This window comes from Chiloscyllium plagiosum, unplaced genomic scaffold (genome assembly GCF_037043375.1).
Source record: "Chiloscyllium plagiosum isolate Xiang-an unplaced genomic scaffold, Cpla_swu_hap1 HiC_scaffold_17, whole genome shotgun sequence".
In the NCBI taxonomy this organism is placed as follows: domain Eukaryota; kingdom Metazoa; phylum Chordata; class Chondrichthyes; order Orectolobiformes; family Hemiscylliidae; genus Chiloscyllium; species Chiloscyllium plagiosum.
The window spans coordinates 46,315,392-46,336,401 of NW_028270155.1; the positions used below are offsets into that span (position 1 = coordinate 46,315,392).

Consider the following 21,010-nt stretch of genomic DNA (forward strand, 5'->3'; position numbering starts at 1 on the left):
TGGGATTATGGTTGACTTGGACTGAAGGGTCTGTTTCCATGCTGTATGACTCTGAGACTACTATGTTCAGAAACCAAAATGGACCAGGCATACGGGCATTCTGGCCATAGCAGCAGGTGAATAAGCAAAGAATTCTGTGGCAAACAACTTAGCTCCTGACTTCCCAAAGCCTGTTCACCATCTTCTGTGCACAAATCAGAACGGTAATGGAAAATGCTGTACTTCCTTGGATGATTACATCTCCAACTGCATTTTAGAAGCTCTACACCATCCTGCACTTGATTGTCACCCTCCTTACCACCTTAAATATTGACTCCCTCCCCTGGTGCACAATGGCAACAGTGTGTACCACTACAAGAAGTACTGCAGCACTCGTCAAGGCTCCTTCAACAGCTCCTTCCAAAACCACGATCACTACTATCTAGAAACACATAGCAGCAGATGCATGGGAGCATCACCAACTGCAAATTCCCCTCCAAGTCATGCACCATGCTGACTGGAAATATATCACCATTCCTTCACTAGTACTGGATCAAAATACTGGAACTCTCTTCCTAACAACAGCACTGTTGGTGATAATTTTGTACCCAAGGTTAAAGTTTGTATGTTTAAGAGTTTTCTGGAGACATAAATATTTATCAAATTTAGGTGCATAGTGGTAATGGTACCTCTTTTTATAGTCAATTAACCGCATGGTCCGTAATAAACTAACCAACTCTTTTTTTTTTCTTCTTTTAATTTAAAGTTGCCCTACCTCCAGAGAACACTGATGACTTCAGTAATACAACTGAAAAGAAAATGGAAAAAGAAGCAACTGGACAAAGTGGTGTGAAGAAACAACTGAAATTTGAAGTGAGTTTTTGTGTAGATAGATCTTGTTAAGAATGAGCACAGTGTACACAATGGCAGATATTAATAAATCTTGAATTAAAATGAGGTCAAAGAGTGACTACAAACCATTGCTGATTGTTGTAATAACTCATCTTGCTCTCCTTTAGCTAGGGAAGTCTGCCACCATTACCTCATCCAACCTATTCGTGACGTCAGACCTACAGCAGTGCGGTTGACTCTTAAGTGCCCTCTGAAATGACCTCACAAGGCCTGGCATATTGAGTGGCACTCCTTTCCTCAGCACTGTGAGGGTACCCACCCCCCCCACTCTCCGTGGACTGCAGCTGTTCAAGAAGGCAGCTCACACAGTCTTCTCAAGGGCAGTTTAGAGATGAGCAGAACCCAGCTAGCATTCCTGAAGAAGTAAAAAACAAGGATTTTCCCAGGTGTCTTTGTAGTGTTGAAAACTAAAGAGAATAGCCTGGATTTTCTAATGTCCAGATAGTCGTTTCTGTAGTGTAAATGGGAGTTGTGTATTAGGACCTGGCGGAATACCCAACATCACAGATCCCGAATGAGTTGTTCGGGGAATTAAAGATTCTGATGAGTAATTAGCCCCTGCCTGGAGCCCTCCAAAAGCATCCCATTTAAATGAGAATCTGCAGAGTTCCACTGCAATTAGGTAAATAGTCACTCAGGAAAAGTTAGACTGTTAAATGCCTCGCATAATTCTTGAGTAACTACCAAACTGACCCCTCTAATTTATTATGTATCCCCTCAACTAAACCTCCCCCTGCTGCAGATCCACTACCCATCCCTCAGAATTAATATCTGTTGCCCACCAAAATCCCCCCTGGCCCCTTTCCCACCTTGCACGCTGGCACCCTAACCCTTCCTTTATGGCACTCTAAACCTCTCTCTGGCTGGATCTTTAAATCACAGAATACAACAACTGACAGCTGTGAAAAATGTAGACATAGTTTGCCTTCCTTTGATTACCTTGCCCTATGAGGGACCTATCATTTTTGAAGTATGTGCTATATTTCTGAAGAAGCCCAAATATGAATCTCTTGTTAGAAACGTGGAGCGCTTGAAAATAAAAGTACAGAGTGACAGTCATAGACTGAGTTGCATTCTGTAGAATCATAGAATCCCTACAGTGTGGAGGCAAGCCATTCATCCCATCAAGTCTGTACTGACTGCCAGGAGAACATCCCACCCAGACCCACACCCCATCCAACCCTGTAACCGCCCATTTCCCATGGCTAATCCACCTAAACTTCACATCCTTAGATACTGCGATCAACTTAGCATGGCCAATCCACCTAACATGCACATTTTTGGACTGTGGGAGGAAACTGGAACATTTATTTATCTGTGCAAAGGATGGAAAAGTCAAACTCCATGAGTGTGAACTTAGATTTCACTATGTTGTACTTTTTTGTGGTTGTAATCGTGGGTGGCCGCCATTGTTTTCATTAATGTTTATGTCACGTGAAAGGAAATATAGAAGGCAATTGTATAGAAGGTAGTTTTTCTCCTCACGCCCATATTGCACCCTTTTGACTTCATGTATACTATCCATTTTAGGTACCTGCTGTAAATATCGCGAACAATAGAAACTACCACCTCCAACAAAAGAGGAGTGAGAGAGTATACAGTGTGGAAAAGTTATAACAATCCTTAAACTAACTAGTGGTCTTTAAAGAATTTGCATCTTTGGTGGTTTGTATTGGTATGTTCATTGTGAATAGGAGAAAAGAAAAGCTAATTTTACATATGAACATAGGAGTTAGGAGCAAGAATAGGCCGAGAGGTGAGAGTGATTATTCTTGACATCAAGGAGCCCAAGTAGAATTGTTCTCTGTAGGAATCTGGGAAAGCAGTTGGATTCATACCTCTCACAAAGCAAGGTGGTTATGGTTTTTAGAGGTCAGTCAACTCAACCTCAGATCATCTGCACAGGAGTTCCTCAGCGTGGTGTTCAAGGCCCAACCATTTTTAGCTTATTCATCAGTGACCTTCCCTGCATCATTAGGTTAGAAATCAGATGTCCACTGATGATTGCACAATGCTCAGCACCACTCATGACTCCACAAGCTGAAGCAATATATATTCAATTGCAACAAGATCTGGACAATATCTGGACAACTTGGGCTGACAAGTAGTGAGTAATGCTTGTGCCATGCAAATGTCAGGCACTGAATATCTTTTTAAAAAAATAATCTCACCACTCAAGCGTTTGTATTCAATGACATTATTAGGCTACAAGCAAATCCTGGGGTTTACCATTGATCAGAACTCAAATGGACTAACCATAGTGTGGCTACAAGAAAATGTCAGAGGTTAGGAATCTTGAGTAACTCACCTCCTGACTCTCCAAAGCCTATCCACCATCTACAGGTCACAAAGCAGGAGTGTGGTGGAATACTCCCCACTTGTTTGGATGAGTGCAGTTTGAAGCTTGACATCATTCAAGATGTAGTGGCTCACTTGACCTGGCAGCAGATCCAAGGAAAATATGTTGCTATTCCTTCAATGTAGCTGGTTCAAAATCCTGGAACATCCTTTGTAATGGCATTGTGGGTCTCCCTACACCAAAAGGACTGCGAGAGTTTGAGAAGGCTGCTCATCAACATCTTCTCAAGGACATCTCCCACATTGGGACACGTCCTTACAGCATCTATGCTGTCAAGTCACCATAAGATCGCGCTTTTCTCAATAAGATCATATCTCATTCTTCCAAATACCAGTGGATACAGGCCCAACAGGTCTAAGCCTTCCTTGTAAAATAACACCTTCATCCCAAGAATCTGTTAAGTGAACCTTCACTTACTCCTTCCTTAAATCGGACGATAGAAAACTCTCCACAGTAATCCAGATCTTGACTTTTATGTTCCAGTCCCTCTGCAATAAAAGAGAACATTCCATTTGCCTTCCCAATCACTTCCTGTACCTGCATATTAACCTTTTGTGTTTTAAGTATAGCAGACCGGATCCTTCTGTACCTCAAAGTTCTCTCTTCAGTCAAACAATATGCTGTTTCTCTGTTCTCCCTGCCAACATAGACAAGTTCACATTTTCCCAAATGGTACTCTATGTGCAAACTTTAGCTCCAGTAGTTTTCTGTGCAGGTTCTTCTTGACTGAATCAAGTGTTGTTCCCAATATTCATAATATTGTAATGTTAGTGCCAGATGTGGAGAAATTCTGTGCCAAAATCCAGAGCAGAGCGTGCATAATATAAAAGAAACACGATTGTATGTTAGATTTACTAATGTTCAGGATGAACTCTTGTACATATTTGACCAGATTTCACCAGTACTTTTGTATTTATATATAAAAGCAATCCTGTGATCTTTGTATGGCAGTTTTGCATACCAGCTGGATGATATAAACTGAGTGCTACGAACAGGCTGCATAAATAAATCTGAACTGACTATACATGGAAAACAGTTAATAATGTAGCAACACTCGGGTGAAAAGTTGTTGTATTGTGATGGTACCGTCTGGGTGATAAATGGAATCTATCCAAATTCTTGTTAGTCTGGCAACTGCTTCCCAGTTTTACATTTCCTCCTCTGTTTTTCATTTTTGGTCCTCCTGTGCAAATCAGTGTGAGCAGATAAGAACTGGGAACAGGAGTAGGTAATTCAGCCCCTTGAGCCTGTTTTGCCATTCAATACGATCATGGCTGATCTCATCAACTCCACTTTCCTGTCCATTCTCCATTGCCCTTTAATCCGTTACTAATTAACGATCTGTTTATCTCCTCCTTACATTTACTCTATGTCCCAGCATCCACCTCACTCTGGGGTAGACTCCATTGAGTCAAGTAATTTATTTTCATCTGTGTTTTAAATCTGCCACCCCTTATCCTAAAACTATGATCTCTATTTTCGATTGCCCCACATGAGGAAACATTTTGTCTATGTCTATTTTATCAATCTCTTATTAGCAGCTTATATATCTACATTAGATCTCCTCTCATTCTTCTAAACTCCAGAGAGTATAGGCCTAAACTGCTCAACCTCGCTTCTTTAGACAAACTCCTCTCTGGAATCGAACTAGTGAATCTCCTCTGAAATTTCTGCAATGCAACTATATTCCTGCTCAAGTAAGTGGACCAAAACTCTGCACAGTACTTCAGGTGCAATCTCACCAATGCTTTTTTACAGTTGCAGCAACATTTTCCTATTTTTATTCTGTATTCCTTTTGCAATAAATATCAAAATTCCATTTGCTTTCCCTATTACCTGCTCTATCGGCATACTAGTTACTGAGATTCATGCATGAGGTCACCCAGATCCCTCTGCATTGAAACACTGTGAAGTTTCTTTCCATTTAGATAATTTGCCTTTCTATTCTCGACCAAAATGGATAATGACAGCACCTCAGTTGCATTAGTTCATTATTATACGCGGTAAGTACATTCAAAATAAAATATCCCCAGGATGAAGTAGAAAAATCAATTTTAAAGTATGTTTTAAACATTTGATGTGGTGTTTGAAAAAGTAAAACCATCATGTCCTTCATTATTAGTAGTACTTGTGGAGAGGACAATCCTACTTGAGAGTGTGGGAGTAGCCTTCAGAAAACCAGCAGAATGGATCTTCCAGTGACAAAGTAACTACGTGGAAGACATATTTTCATTTTCTAGCTTGCTGACATTGAAGATTGGTGCCTTTTCTGGTCTTGGACTATACCACATGCCTCAACTGGAGTCTCAGCCGCTATTAAACCTTTGTCACATTAAAACACAGTGATTGCCATGTAAAAGCAGGAACAGTGCCCGTCTTTACTTGCCTCACTGATAGCTTTCCACGAGTAGAGCTGTCCATTGTCTTAGATCTAAATTCACCTAATATGGACTGGCATAAACAAGAACCTTTTCTGATTGGAAGCAAACCTACCTGGCAGTCTGGTTTGATTTCTATCCTGATGAAGTACGACACTAAATGATGATGGTCACTTAACCACTGATACACTGACTAGATCCAAGCCTAAAATTGTTTCATTTCGAACCAATTTCATTCATTGTATAGAATTTCCGATCAGGAAATAATGCCTAAAGGCAACTCAGCTTTCCTGCTGGCATGGAGCTGAGATATGCCGACAGGAAAAGCCACAGGCTTAAATTTCAGTTTGTACTTGGATGATGCTGGAGCCCACTGCAGTTAGTCTCAGCATCCTCAAACAAGAGAAGAGAGATTAGCCATGATTCCACACTCTCTAATGACTTTTACTAGATTTTGTGTATGCACGCCAAGCTTCCTCTAATCCCCTCTACTTCCTGTGGTCCTACTATTCATCGTGTACTCCCTTACTTTGTTAGTCATCCCAAAATACGTATCCTCACTTTTCAAGATTAAATTCAATTTGCCACTGTTCTGCCCATCTGCATCATCCTGTAGTCTGAGGCTTTCCTCATCACTGTACTTTACCACACTAACTGATCAAACTTCTTCTTATTATGTCTTCATTGTTAATGAGTGCTGCAAACAGCAAAACACCCACCAGAAAACCTGGACACCACCTTCCTGTCACAAAATCACCATTTGACCGTTACCCTCTTTCTTGCCTACTAAGTCAATTTAAGATCCAATTCGGAAAGTTACCCTGGATCCCATTGGCTCTTAACTTCTTTATCAATGTCTCATGTGACACCTTGTCAAAAGCCTCCCTGAAGTCCATGTAAACCACAGAAACAACACTATACTCATCTATGCACCTAGTCACCACCTCAAAAATAATTGTCAAAACTGTCAAATATGGTCTCTACTGACAAAACATACTGACTATCCTTGATTAAATCTTGCCTCTCCGCATGGAGATCAATTCTGTCCCTCAGAATTTTTTCCAAATGTCTCCCTAGCATAGATGTTAGTCACTGGCCTATACTTTCCTTGTTTATCCTAACCAAACTTCATGAACAACAGAACCACATTAACTGTCCTCCAGTCCTCTGGCACCTTGACTGTGGCCTGAAAGGATTTGAAAATTAATGTTGTGCCCCTTGTGATCTCTTCCCATGCCTCCCAGAACAGCCTGGGATAAATCCCATCTAGGCTTAGGTATTTATCCAATTCTGAACATGTTAAACTGCTCATACTTCCTCCCTCTTAATGCTAATTTAATGGTATCACAATATTTCAAATTTATTATAGTTCCTCTCCCTGATTTATATACCTACATTATCCATTATTGTGAATATAAATTCACAATGCTCATTTAAAACCTTATTTTTGCCTTGTGGCTTCACTCACACGTTGCCACTTTGGTTCCTAATGGGCCCTGCTCTTTCCCGAGTGATCCTCTTGTCCCTGATAAACTTATAAAACACCTTTTTAAAAAAAATTCCTTTACTGACCACTATTTTACCATGGCCCCTCTTTGCTTTCTTAATTTCTTTTTATTTAAGTAATCCTTTAAGCCCCATTTAGCGTTTCTGCTGTTTGAGCCCTTGGTACATGCCAAAAGATTCCCTTTTCCTTTTCCAATCCTGTGAAATATCTCAACATTCAGGTTTCACTTAATGTATTAGTCCTACCCTTTTGCCTTTTATTGGTACATGTTGGCCCTGCACTCTTACCATTTCCTTTTTGAAAGACTCTGACTGCTCTGATATAGATTTTCCTACAAGCAGCTGCCCCTAATCTACTTTGGCAATTTTTTGCCTTAGAACTTTGTTTGATTTGGTGTTGAATGTATTGAGGCATAATGCTCAGAGAAAGTCTGAAGTCACCCTTGAAATGCATTTTTCAGGAGTTGGAATGTGATGTTTCAGTAGAAGACGACAACAGGCAAGAATGGACATTCACACTCTATGACTTCGATAACAATGGGAAAGTCACTCGTGAGGTAAACCAAACAAATGACTCGCCAGGTTTTTGTTCATTTTTTTGTTTAAAGATATAACTTTCTTCAGATCTTTGTTTGTCTTAAAACATCCCTACTGTAATTGAATGTGAATGTTGAAGTAGACTATGGCAAATGAAAGACTGTCTTTTGACAGTTGTTAAACTTAAACAGACCGTTATTTGAATATGAGTCCTTGAGCTACTGAATTCGTCAAGGTCGTTTTGGTTCAGACAAAAGATTTTGCAAATGTATTTGGACACTTTGCGTTGTGAGGAAGAAGCTGATTGGTTCTCACATTTTTACATACCTTGCTTCATGTTTATGAATACTGGAGTGAGAGTAATCCATTTATGATATATCCAGTTTGTTACTTCAATAAACATACCTGCTGGCCTTTATATAAATATATTATCAGGTTCCAGCAGCCAAGGAATGAAGCACGGTGGCTCTGTGGTTACCTCACAGTGCCAGGGACCTGGGTTCGATAACGGCCTTGTGCGACTGTCTGTGTGAAGTTTGCGTATTCTCCCTGTATCTGCGTGGGTTTCCTCCGGGTGCTCTGGTTTCCTCCCACAGTCCAAAAATGTGCAGGTTAGGTAAATTGGCCAAGTTAAATTGTCCATAGTGTTAGGTGCATTAGTCAGGGATAAATGTAGGGAAATTAGTCTGGGTGGGTTACTCTTCAGAGGGTTGGTCTGGACTTGTTGGGCCACACTGTAGGGAATCTAATCTAATCTCTCATTGAGGTGGATTAATAAGGTAATGGGCCATGTTTTTCTGTCATGATATTGCAGCTGAATCATGTTGCCAACACTTATTAGGCAAGCTCTTGGTCAGCCTTTTATGTACATATTTGAAAAGATGTTTATTCTACTTGAAAATATCTGTTGAGCCTTCTCCAACAGATATTTAGAAAATTGCTACCAGAACAATGGCACTGGTGCAGTTAAATAAGTGATACCTTGAGGCTGACTGTGAGTCATTTTTGCATTGGTTTTGTCTTGAGTAGATTGTGCATCTCAGTGAAAATATTCCAGAAGTTCTTGGTTGCCTGAATTAGGAAACAAACATGTAAAATATTCTGGCTGTTTCTCATTCCAGAGAACTGCGGGAAGTGGCCAATTTGGATCAGTTTCAGCAGAACCTGAGATTTTTGGGTGCAGAGTAACAGTTTTCCAAAAAAATGTCCATATATTTGAGATGGATGGATAGTTTGCACTGGTCCTTATAATGTATCTTTGGGAGTTCTGAGACCACCTGTTAAGAAGTGAGGGTAGCACCGTTCAAAATTTCCCTTTGTTAAGGTGCCCCTCAGAACAAGGAGTTCCAACCTTTTGCACGAGGAGTCACATTTCAATTTTCTCCTCACACGGGATTAAAAAGCACATTTTGGAACGGTAAGGTCCGACCCATGAAACAAGGATTGAGAAACACAATTGAGGCATGAACAAAGAATGCCAAGACAAACCATGCTGGGAAATTACCAAAGATTACTTGAGAAAATTACCGAGCAATAGAGCAAACTAACAAAACCGTATTTTGTGTTTTTTGCTTGAGAAGAAAAACTCAAGAGAAACCAGGTCCCAAGGTTCTGCCCATTGTGGAAGGGGGAGGGGACCTGGGCCAAACTAATGAGTTGGGTTGAAGTAAAGTTGACCTTGTGTTCCAGCACCATACACACAAGACATTGGGAGTCAAAAGTGAGATTCCTTTGTCTTTCAACCTGGGTTTTCCTTGTCTCCAGACATGGTATCTGGATAGATTTTTGTGTAGGAGGAGTGTGTGCATCTGTCTGCTCACTCCCAGTCTCTGGGTTCACATAATTTCAATCGTTCATGGGCTCTCTCTCGCTCTCTAGTGAACTGACTGCCTTTGCACATGCTGGTATAATCCTACTGGTGACAGAATGCTAGGAAGACTGCAAAATGTCATTCACCTTCCTGCCTCTTCCCTGCCATCCCATTCTGCATTGTCCTGGGAAAATCCAGCTTTTAATGTGTCTCATGTACCGTCATTTTTGTTCTTTTCTGTCTAGCTCCCTATTCCCATCTCTGCACTTGCTTAAAATCTGTTCGTTCTTTGTCTAGTTCTGAAGAAGGGTTCTAGATCTTGAAATGATGCCCTGTCCCCTTCTACAGACGTTGCATGACCTGCTGAGCATTGTTGGCATATTTAGTTTTAGGTCAGACTTCCAGCATCCACATTCCTTCACGTTTTCATGAAGAATGAAGCTTTGTTACACACTTTCTTTTGTTTAAGACAGTGCATTTTACAGTTTAAAGGTTTTTGATTAATAAGGTTTATCTAAATTACGGGGTTTTTTTTAGAAGATTCGTTTACTAATCTGGGAAGCAAAAGGAGCACTGGGAAGATTAGTCTTCTGGAAGATTAATTAGGAAACATCATCTTTGTAGAATAATACCAATTAAAAGTATTTTGCAATGCTTTGTTATGTTCCAAGATAAATTGCTAGGCTTTGTGAATTTAAAAACTAACAGGTAATCTCATTCAGTGCTACTCTTTATTTTGGAAGCTTTTGAAGGCCTAACTGATGTTGCTTTTATAGTCTTTTGAGAATCATTAGTTAAGCTGTAATTACCTTCACAGGGACCTCCATAAAATACTGGGAACCAAAGTTATTAAATCCAATTTGTTTGATCCAGAAAGTTTTACTGCTGTGTTTCTTGAAAACAATTAAAATCTTTTGCTTACTAAAATTGCCTGCTTATTTGCATGTAACTATAGCATAATTTGTTGTAAAATTAAAAGGTTTATAAATTAGAAGCAGATGAAGCCTTGTGTGTGTATTTTTAGTATAATACCAAATCTAAATCTTATTATGATGAGAACACTTTGAAGATATTGTACATCTGAAAGCTTTGTCACTTTTCCTGGGAAGAAAGTTGCAATTACTAAAGATGAATGCTGCTTTTCTCAATTGGTTTGGCACTATTGATTGATTGTTAAGGAGGCAATGAGGAATAATTCCAGCATCACTTTCATGATGCTACCTGCATTTTCTAATAAAAAATATTTAACCAGACTTGTACCTTTTTGCAGTCCTACTCATGGCCTGTGGGTTGTTTGAACAGTGCAGCATCAAGGTGCTGGGATGTAAAAGTATGCATTATGAAGGACAAAATAGTACTTTTCACTGTGAATAGTTCTTTCACTGTGATGTTCTACATGATCCTCTAGCACAGGGGGGTGGGCAATTAATTCTTCCAAGGGGCCACATGAGAAACCTGAGTTATGTTGGTGGGCCGAACCAACAATAAGTTGAACATAATTCTGCACAGTATTAATTTTCTCCCATTGTAAAAAGTACTAAATTATATAGTTTTGCACTCAAACTTATAATCAAAAGAATAAGGATGTTCTGTTACAATAAAGATATGAAATTGTGGAGTAGGTCAAATATAGAAGAAATAAACAGTAAAAACAATAATTTCAGTATTTTATTTTTAACATGTTAATCTCACAACCAATAATGAAAAGTTCTTTCATTATTGTTCAGTATTACAAACAACAAACAACTCTATACAAAAAGCAATAAGTGCTTTTGATGTTCTTCAGTTCATTTTACTTGTTTAGTGAGAAAAATCCAGTCTGTTTTGGGCTTAAGCTGACATTTTGAGGGCTAGCCAGCAAGCCTCACTTTTAGCTGTTTATGCACGCATGCATATATGCGCGCATGTGCGTCCATACGTAAATAAAAAAAGCATCCTTTCCAAAACAAAAGCAACACAGTTGTATTGCGTGCATAGCGTAAATACTTTTTCATTTGTGTTCTAATTTAAGACTGACCTCATGCAGGCCGGACAGGAGTGACCAAAGGGCCGGATATGGCCCGTGGGCCGTAAAATGCCCAGGTCTGCTCTAGCACCTGCATTTAGTAGTCGTACTTTGTAACTGGTCTAGTGCTCCCAGTATTATACTGCTAATCTTGTATTTGATCACTTGAATATAAAAACATACTCCCAGATCAAACATTCTGGTAAGGGGTTCTTTCGCAGTCTGCATTATAAATATTTTGTGTTAATTAAATTCTCTTTGTGAGATTATGATCTGCAGTGCTGTAAGAACAGCTGTCATCAGCTTTAAAAAGATGGCTTAAGTGGCTATTTCATGAAATGTACATATAACACTAAATTTACTTTGCTGTTCAAACCATTAAAATTTTAATTGTCAGCATTTAGAGACGATTCAAACTTGCACTCCATAACTGAGCAGCAATCTGTGTGTCACACCTAAATGGCTGTTCTCTTATGAATCTAGTTACTTACTGCCAGCACACTCTGGACATTGCAATCAGTCTTGATCCTACCCTTACTACGGGTAAGAATTCCTCTGGTTGTGATGTACATTGTAGATTCATTGCATACAGTTACTAGAGAAATTCTTGCCCAACAAGTAGCAATGCTGTCCTGTGACACCCAACTTTGTAAACCAGAATTTTCTGGTTTGAACCAAGGTGGCAAGTTAGGCAGGCAGGGGACCTTTAATTGGGCAAGGATCCACATTTCAGAATCTCAGTGGCAGAATAAACTGTTGCAACAAGGCTACCCAATCTTAAAAGACCGGTTGATGTTCTTAGTTGCAGAGCACATTAATCACTTCCCAAGAGGTGGCAATGAAAAGGCAAATAATTGAGTGAGTTGCCCCTTCCTTGTCTCCCTAGTGCTATTGTATTTAAGTGCTGGGCAAAAATGTTGACTGGTGACCTCCTTGACCTGACGTGTCTCCATTAAGACCTGGGGGGTCCTAGTGACCTAGGGGGCTCAAGTTCTCACCAGGCCAATTATCTCCTCTCTCGGCTGGGGTTTGAGAGAGTTGAGAATGTGGTGCTGGAAAGACACAGCAGGTCAGGCAGCAGCAGAGGAGCAGGAGAAGCGATGTTTCGGGCATAAGCCCTTCACCAGGAGTTCGAAACGTCGATTCTCCTGCGCCTCGGATGCTGCCTGACCTGCTGTGCTTTTTCAGCACCACACTCTCAATTCTGATCTCCAGCATCTGCAGTCCTCACTTTCTCCTGGGGTTTGATAGAGGCTGGCTCCAAGTTCCTGTCAGCCAGCTTGTGGGGCAGGCCTGTTTTCCCAAAACTGGGGTAAATCTGGGCCAGAGCTTAAAATGTGTTGCTGGAAAAGCGCAGCAGGTCAGGCAGCATCCAAGGAGCAGGAGAATCGACGTTTCGGGCATGAGCCCTTCTTCATTCCTGGAGATCAGCTCTGATCTCCAGCCTCTGCAGTCCTCATTTTCTCCTAAATCTGGGCCAGACCCTCCCTGAGATGTCTACCCCTACAAAACCCCAAAAGAAAAGTTTTGCTGTTTAAATTCCTAAAACTTCATAAATCCAATGGCAACTTCCAGGAACCAGAAACCACTGGCCTGTGGTTGGCAACTTTTGGCAAGGCGCTTCTTCAGTGATTTCTTGTGATTCGCCAAGAAGCTTGTCAGTCAGCTCTTCAGTGCCTGATTGATCCAGTGAGCTTACTAGCTGGAGGGTTTGGGAAATCAGTCACCCAAAGTGTGTGGGTCACTTGAAGAACGGGCAGGATCAGGGTCAGGACTCTGCAAGGGAGGACTGAGAGAACAGGAAAAATAACACTGACAAGACTAGGGTCAATGGAAAAGCAGGAAGTTCTAGGTTAACAGTTAGTAGGAATCAAGGCAGTGTGTGTGGAAGAAAAAAAGATTGCTAGGTTACACAGGGAGGATCAGGCATGTTTATCCTCAGTAAAAGTGAAACAGACTATTTCTGTACGAGGAAGTGGCAATCAGTGTTGAAAAAACAGCATCCAAAGAGAGAAGAGGTTTTTTTCCCCAGTGCGTGGGGTTAATGCTTGGATTTTCTTTGGTTGATTGATGAGGGAATCCTATAAATGATCAATCCAAAGGCTGGAAAACCACATTAGACTGGGTTCAACTCCAAGAGAACCAGCATCACTACAGAGGTCATGGCACTGCATTCCAACAGGATCTCGCATTGGCAATTAGGCACAGTATGTTGAGGGCTGTTGGCTACCTCATCATGTTCAATCTATGGCAGCACCGTGGAGCAAGGGAGAAAGATTCAAGCCTTAAGGGGGCCAGATGGCAGAACGCACCAGTTTTCAGGACGGAAAGCTCTAGTTTCCTGGCTAGGGGTTTGTGGTGGATAAGGAGAGTGGGTGACAGGACTTTCATCTCAAAGCAAGGTGACTACAGTTGAGTTCCACCCTTGCTGAAGGGAAACTCGCTGCTGTGTCCAGGAGAAAGTGCACAGTCTTGTTTTACATGCTCCAGGCAGTGCATATTGTGTCCACACATACGTATATTTTGCCACAAGGAGGTGTCCTGTGAGGCCACATCAGTTGGATCTGACTGTGTGTGGAGGAGGTGAGGGGAGGCCACACACACTGTGTTTTAACAGTTTAGTGGTGACATAATGAAGCAGGATTGAACAGCAGACATCCAAGAAAATTATGACCATATGGATCAGTCCACTGTAAACCACAGAGTTCCTGAAACTGACAGTAGAGTTGCAGACAATGACCCTTCCCCTCTCTGACCACTGCAGCTGAGAAGGAACAGGATAAAGAAGCAGCATAGACAGTAGCAAAACAAGATCCAGCCAACCACATTGTTGACGAACACTGGCCAACATCTACAGGTGTCGCTGCAGCTATCTTTGAATTCATCACAGTGGTGTCGTGCATATAGCAGCTCTTGGATAAGGATCTGTGCCTGCAAGGACTGAGAGGCAGTTGCACACCAGTTGCCTTGTTAGACACTTCGCCTTCCCCGCCGCCGCCCCCCCAGCTTCTTTGTAAGTGGCTTGTTTCAGGGCTTCACTGAGGATGTCAGTGACTCCTCACAAGTATGTACAGGAGGTCACTGATACTCCATTTGGAAAATCCCAGGAATTGTCCTTTTCATACAAAGAGCCAGGCAGCCAAGACATTGGGGTTTGCTGTAATCGCAGTTTTCACATAAAGGTGCTCCTGATTGTGTGTGTGCGCGCACACATTGCCGTTAAAGTTGTCTTTGAACAGAAAAGCGTTCCATTCCCCAACGTGCAACTGTTCAGATATGAGTACACCTGTTCAGTTTATCAGCCGGAGAATGAGGGATAACTCGCACCTCCACCTAAAGTTCTACCAACTATTGAGGTCAGACAACAACCAATAGTTTCCTGTCTTCTACCTGCCTCCCTTCTTGAACAGGGGTGTTACATTAGCCATTTTCCAGTACTCTGGGATCCTCTCTGCCTCCAGTGATCCATGAAAAGTCACCACCAATGGCTTCTACAATCTTGACAGCTATCTCCTTCAGAATGTTTGGCCTGAGTCCCTCTGGTCTAGGTGATTTATCCACCTTCACATCTTTCAGCTTCCCCAGCGCCTTTCCTTAGTGATGGTCACTACACTCACCTGTCCCTCTTGAAGTCTTGATATGCTGCTGGTATCTTCCAATGTGATAATAGATGCAAATTACCTATTCAGTTCCTTTTTTCTTTGCTTCATTACTACTTCTCCAGCCTCATTTTCCACAGTCCAATGCCCACTCTCTCTCTCTCTCTCTTTTTTAGATAACTTAAATAAAACTCTTGTAATCTTGTTTAATGCCACTAGCTGGCTTACTCTCTCATTTCATCTCCTACCTCCTTGCTTTTTTAGGTATTCTCTGCATTTTTTTAAAGGCTGCCAATCCTTTGGCTTCCCAATAATCTTCACCGCATTGTATTATTTTTTTTCTTTTCTGTTATGCTGTCCCTGTCTTCCCTTGTCAGCCATAGTTGCCTCTTCTTCTTCCTTAGGATGAATTTCTCTGTGCCTCCCAAAAAATCCCCAGAAACTCATGTCATTGCTGCTCCTCTGTCTTCATTACTAGGCTTCCCTTCCAATCAACTCTGACCAGCTCCTCCTCCATGCCTTTGTAGTTACCTTTTACGCAATTGTAACACCATTATATCTGATTCCAGTTTCTCTCTCTCAAACTGCAGGGTGAATTCCATCATGTGATGATCACTGCCCCCGAGAGGTTCTTTCACCTTAAGCTCCCTAATCAAGTCTGCTTCATTACACATAATCAAATCCAGGACTGCCTGTTCCTTAGTGGGCTGTACCCAAAAATCCACCTCGTAGTCATTCTATGAATTCCTTTTCTTGAAATACACTACCAACCTGATTTTCCAGTTCACCTATATATTGAAGTCCCCCGCCCCATGATTATTATAATAGTGTCTTTCTGCATGCCTTTTCTTTCTCCTCATTTACTTTCTTCCCCACATCCTGATGACTTCTAAGAAGCCTGTTCAAAACTCACAACAGGGTCTTTTTTTTCCCTTTCACAGTTGCTTTTCCCTTTTTCCCCCTCAAAGATTTCCCTTTATCTGCTGTGCCTAAAGTTAGATTCCTGACCCATTCCATTTTCGCTATCCTATTACTTGTTGTGGAAACTTTAACCTTTTAAGCCATTCGCCCCCACCTCCCCCCCCCCCCCTTTTAACTTTTCCTATAGTTTTCCATGCAACTGAACCTACCCACCCTACTATTTAGTTTAAAGCCCAATCCACAGCCCTACTAATGCAATATTCCAGGACTCTAGTGGAGCCCGTGCCATTAGAACATCCTTCCCCAATATATTATGAATCCGAACTCAAAGAAAGCCTTCTTAAGAGAGGAAGAAATGGTGATGTCTCCTCTAATGAGGAATGGGCAATCAATGATTGTGACATGGGACAAGGGGTCACTTAGAGACAGAAAGAGGGCAGTGAGTTGGTAAGACAAAGGCAAACAGCCCCATGGAAATGGTAGTGCAGACATATTCCAGTCTGACAGAGCTATGGATAACTGTTCTTCTGTTTAAAATTTTTTTTAAAGCACCTGGTTGTTAGAAGTCTGCTGCTTGTTATTTGAGACATGCTTCGTCGGATTCTTATGATGTATTTCTTTCTGTTTCATTAACTATAGCATCCTGCTTAACTTGGGTTCTGCTGGTAGTATATTCATTTGCTTTAGTCAAGCTGCGTATAGAGAAACTCGTCTTTGCATTAATTGCACTCACATATACGTGAACAACACTGTGTACTGTGGTGATCTCAGGCTTCTGGAGAGAAGTTCCATTATGGGCCTTGCCTAGAGCAAGCCTAAATATATTTTTTCTTGAAAGCCACATACTGTCTTACTGCCAATTAAAGCAAATCAGCTGGAGTTGTGAAATAAAACAGTGCTGGAGAAGCTCAGCAGATCTGGAGGCATCTGTGGAGAGAGAAGGAGAGTCTAGTATAACTTCTTCAGAACTGAACAGGTCTGGAAAATAATTCATTTTGATGTAGTTGACAAAAGGGGAGGGGCAAGATGATGAGGGTGTCCAGAGCAAAAGACAAAGGGAGTGCCAGTGGAATGAGAATACAGATATAGTTGAAGAGTCTGCATTAATTTTAGGTATGAATAGTGAAAAAGTCAATGATCCTTGTTGAGAGTGATCACATACAAATGAAACCGAGTGGAGAAGTTGGTGAAATCAAAATGCAGTTCAGGCTATGAATTGTTGAACGCAAATGTTGAACAGGAGTCAGCGTTGAGTTCAACAACTTCTGACCATGAACACTGGTCTCCATTTCAGGAGAACTCAGTCTGTGAAGTGGTGGGGTGGAAATGGAGGGCAGAGTGGAACTGGGGAATGCTGCAACCTCCCCTTCTTTTATTGTCTGTTGGCACCTCGATTGGAGAAGCAAAGAATCAGTTTCTGGCTAGATACAGTTCACCATCTCCAACAATCTCTCACCATGTGTCTGCACATCTGACAACAGCAGACTGAAGTATCCTCCAGTGGATGAGTGGAGGTGACTAGCATAGGGCTGAATGATCCTCCAGGCTTTCACTGAGCTATTGGTTGTCCACAATATTATTGTGTCTGGTCCCTTCTAGGCCGAGAAGGTCCTGCCTGCTCCTGAGAATTCATTGTTCAATGTGGGCTGAAGCTCACACCCATTCTGAATGAGGTGAGATTAGTATGATTGTGCAAGGAATCTCAATCCACCCCTAGCCAGAATTGACCTGCTTTTCAGGCTTGCTTCCAATGTGATGCCGTCCTGGGGAAGATTCCATCCCAACATGACTCTGTCAGTGTTGTCATTCTTAATTGACCAGAGATGAAGAATCCAATATTGCATTGCCTTCTCTTTTCTTTCCTATATGAAAACTGGCATATTTATTGTTGGTATGAATAAAATGTATTTGTTTGTACTTTCAGCAGTGCTGTCTTTTACTAACATAGTACTGAGTGAAGTTAGGCCTTTTATTTTGAGTTCATAGCTAAGGTTGGCCTTTAATTGACAGTCTCATTCAAGGGGTATAGTGGTGGAAACTGGGTACGTTGCCTTGATCAGTAGAGAATACTTTTCTGAGATTGAAGTGATCCTGTCAGGTTATTTTGTTAGGTTTCATAGCATTCAAGTTAACATGTTGCTTTCTGACTGATTGCTCATTTTCTTCTGTATTTAATTTTAGCTTTTATAAATGTCTTGCATAAGCTATAAAAACTCTCAACAGAGCTTAATTTGTAAAAGTCTGCATTTTTGGAAGGAACTATGTTGATAAAATACTGTACCACTTTTGTTTTACTACCTTTGCAGGATATCACTAGTCTTCTGCACACAATCTATGAGGTGGTCGATGCATCTGTGAACCACTCACCAAGTTCCAGTAAGACATTGCGGGTAAAGCTAACTGTGACACCTGATGCAAGCCAGAAAAATAAAGGCAATCAAACAGGTCAGATTGGATGCGAAAGATTATCCTACTAGTTTGTTGAACTTATTTGCAAATGAAGGGTTATATAATGTGAATTCCCAGAACTCTCTCTCTCTCAAAACACTCAATTTAAATAGACAGATCTTAGTGAAAATCACACTTTCAGTTAAATAGATTGTAAGCAATCGTTGTAAAGGTTTAGATTCATTGTTGCTTCAAAAGTTATGTAATGAGGCCAATATATTCTGTTCTGCAGAGCTCTCAATTTGTGAGGGAGTTGCATACAAAGAAGGGTGCTCTGAAATCTCCTCTTCTTGCACCCCCTCAACTTAATATTTTAAATATTAATTAAGTCTTTCAAGAGGCAGGAATGTAACACTGTGCAGTTAATTTAAATGGCTAAAAATGTAATCCGTTCAAATGTAGATCAAAACTGGGTGTAGGGATCACCATGTGTACTTCACTTGTGTATCTTTTATATAATGCATAGACTGCTGCCAGGCTCCCAGGTCCCTCAGTGAGGCAGCTTTCTGTATTTAAATAATATACAGCTCCTCCATTCTTCCTGCAAAAGTTCATAACCTCACATTTTCCTACAATATATTCTTTCTGTTGACTTTTCACCCCCTCAACTTGTCATCCTCACCACTTGCCTTCCCATCTATTTTGTCATCTGCAAACCTATCGATCATACATTCACTTCTGTCATCCAAGTCACTCATATAAATTGTAATGCTGTGGATCCAGTGCTAATCTTTGGCGCTTTACTAATTATGGTTGCCACTCTGAAAATGCCTCCTTTTATCAACCATCTGGGCTGAGTTTTATGTTTTTTGGGCTAACTGCGAGTGTCACCGAGTCGTCTGGTCTGGTTCTCGTTGTGACATCCAGTGAGTTATCTCCATGACCAAACTCTCCTCATTAACTATATACTATATCCCAATAACATCTCTCAAGTCTGATGTCCAGCCCACCTTACCATGTTCTGTCCAGGAACAATATCCACTCAGCAAATATCCCAGAATTCATTGGCATCCCTTAGCTTGGACAATCTTTAACTGTCTGTTGTACGCCTGGACAGTCAGTCTACCCTGCACAGTTCCTGACATTTACCCTGGAATTGGTAGATCGGGGGAAGTTGATGGCCAGCCTTGTGGGCAGGGTCCTGAAGGTTCTGCTGGGAGGGCTGCTGCCGACTTGAAACTTCCCCTTCCCTCAAGTCCAGCAGTGGAGGCAACAACACCAGACCGTGCTGTCTGGTTGGAGATTGCTAGCTGGATTGAGGCAGTGTCATGGAGAAATGCTCCGCCTAAGCGCCACCGTCTTCTCTTCAATACCTTGCACCCACTCTGTTGCTGCAACTGGGTCCACCTCCCATCAAGCCTCATGCTGTACCATCTCACTACCCATCATAGTGAGATGGTATAAGCATTAGTGAGATACTTATACATTAGTGAGATACATCTTCCCCACTCACCCTCACCCAAAGCAAAAGGGAAAACATATAGATTTGTGACAGCAGATCTGGAATCTTGTGTGCTCTCTTGCCAGTGCTCCCTCATGCTCTGTATGCCTTAAAGGACAATGTCCAGCTCCTGTAGTGTAGAACAAGTAGTTTACATATTGTTTCAAAACGCCAGTGGTCTGGTCTGTCTCAAAATGTGAAAATGTGGCTTGCATTGTATACAGCAGGCAGCACCCATCTGTGTAGTTTGCTCGAATGAATCTTGAGCCAGGTCATCAGTGACCATTCTCCACATCTTGTACTCATCCTTTAGTTCAATGTAATGAAAAAAATGCGCCTGTCACAGTGAGCTTCCACAGACTGAAGGCATTCTGACTGCTGTGAGGATGGCAGGCTTTGATCTGCATTTTCATGGAATGTGGGTGTTGGTAGCTGGGCCGCCATTTATTGTCCATCCCAAGTAGTGCAGAGGGGCAGTTAACAGCCAGTCACATTGCTGTGGGCCTAGAGTCATGTGTAGGCCAGGTAAAATTGTCCAGTATGGAAATAGACCCTTCGGCCTGACTCAACTGTGCAGACTATTTTTCTTAAACTGAACTAGTCCCATTTGCCTATGTTTGACCAACGTTCATCTAAACCTTTCCTATTCATGTACCTGTCCAAATGTCTTTTAAATGTTGTGACTGTACCTGCACATACTGCTTCTTCCTGGCAGCTTGTTCCACATATTTTTGTGTAAACAAAGTTGCCCCTCAGGCCCCTTTTTAAATCTTTCCCCTCTCACCTTAAACCTTATACCCTCTAGTTTTGGATTCCCGTACCCTGGGGAAAAAGCCTTGGCTATTCACCTTAGCTATACCCCTCATGATTTTGTAAACCATCATTTGGTCAGCCTTCTACCTCCTGCACTCTAGGAGGAAATAAATCCCATCCTATCCAGCCCCTCCTTGTAACTCAAACACTCCAGTCTCAGTAACATCTTGTAAATCTGTTTTGCACTCTTTTTAGTTTAATGATATCCTTCCTATAGTGGGGGCAGCCAGAACTGTACTCAGTACTCTCAGGGAAGGACAGCAGTTTTCCTTCCCTAAAATACATTAAACTTGCAACCTATA

General features: G+C 41.5%; 1 protein-coding gene across 3 annotated transcripts in view; it reads left to right on the forward strand.

The window, feature by feature from the left end:
• The window catches only part of nkd1 (NKD inhibitor of WNT signaling pathway 1), a 110,733-nt gene that overhangs the window by 74,648 nt on the left and 15,075 nt on the right, over positions 1-21,010 (forward strand). For all 3 annotated transcript variants that reach the window (XM_043706957.2, XM_087995894.1, XM_043706958.2), the window contains 3 exons: positions 746-852; positions 7,596-7,691; positions 18,313-18,451. In XM_043706957.2, coding sequence (XP_043562892.1) covers positions 746-852; positions 7,596-7,691; positions 18,313-18,451 — 342 coding nt within the window. The remainder of the gene's footprint in view (positions 1-745; positions 853-7,595; positions 7,692-18,312; positions 18,452-21,010) is intronic.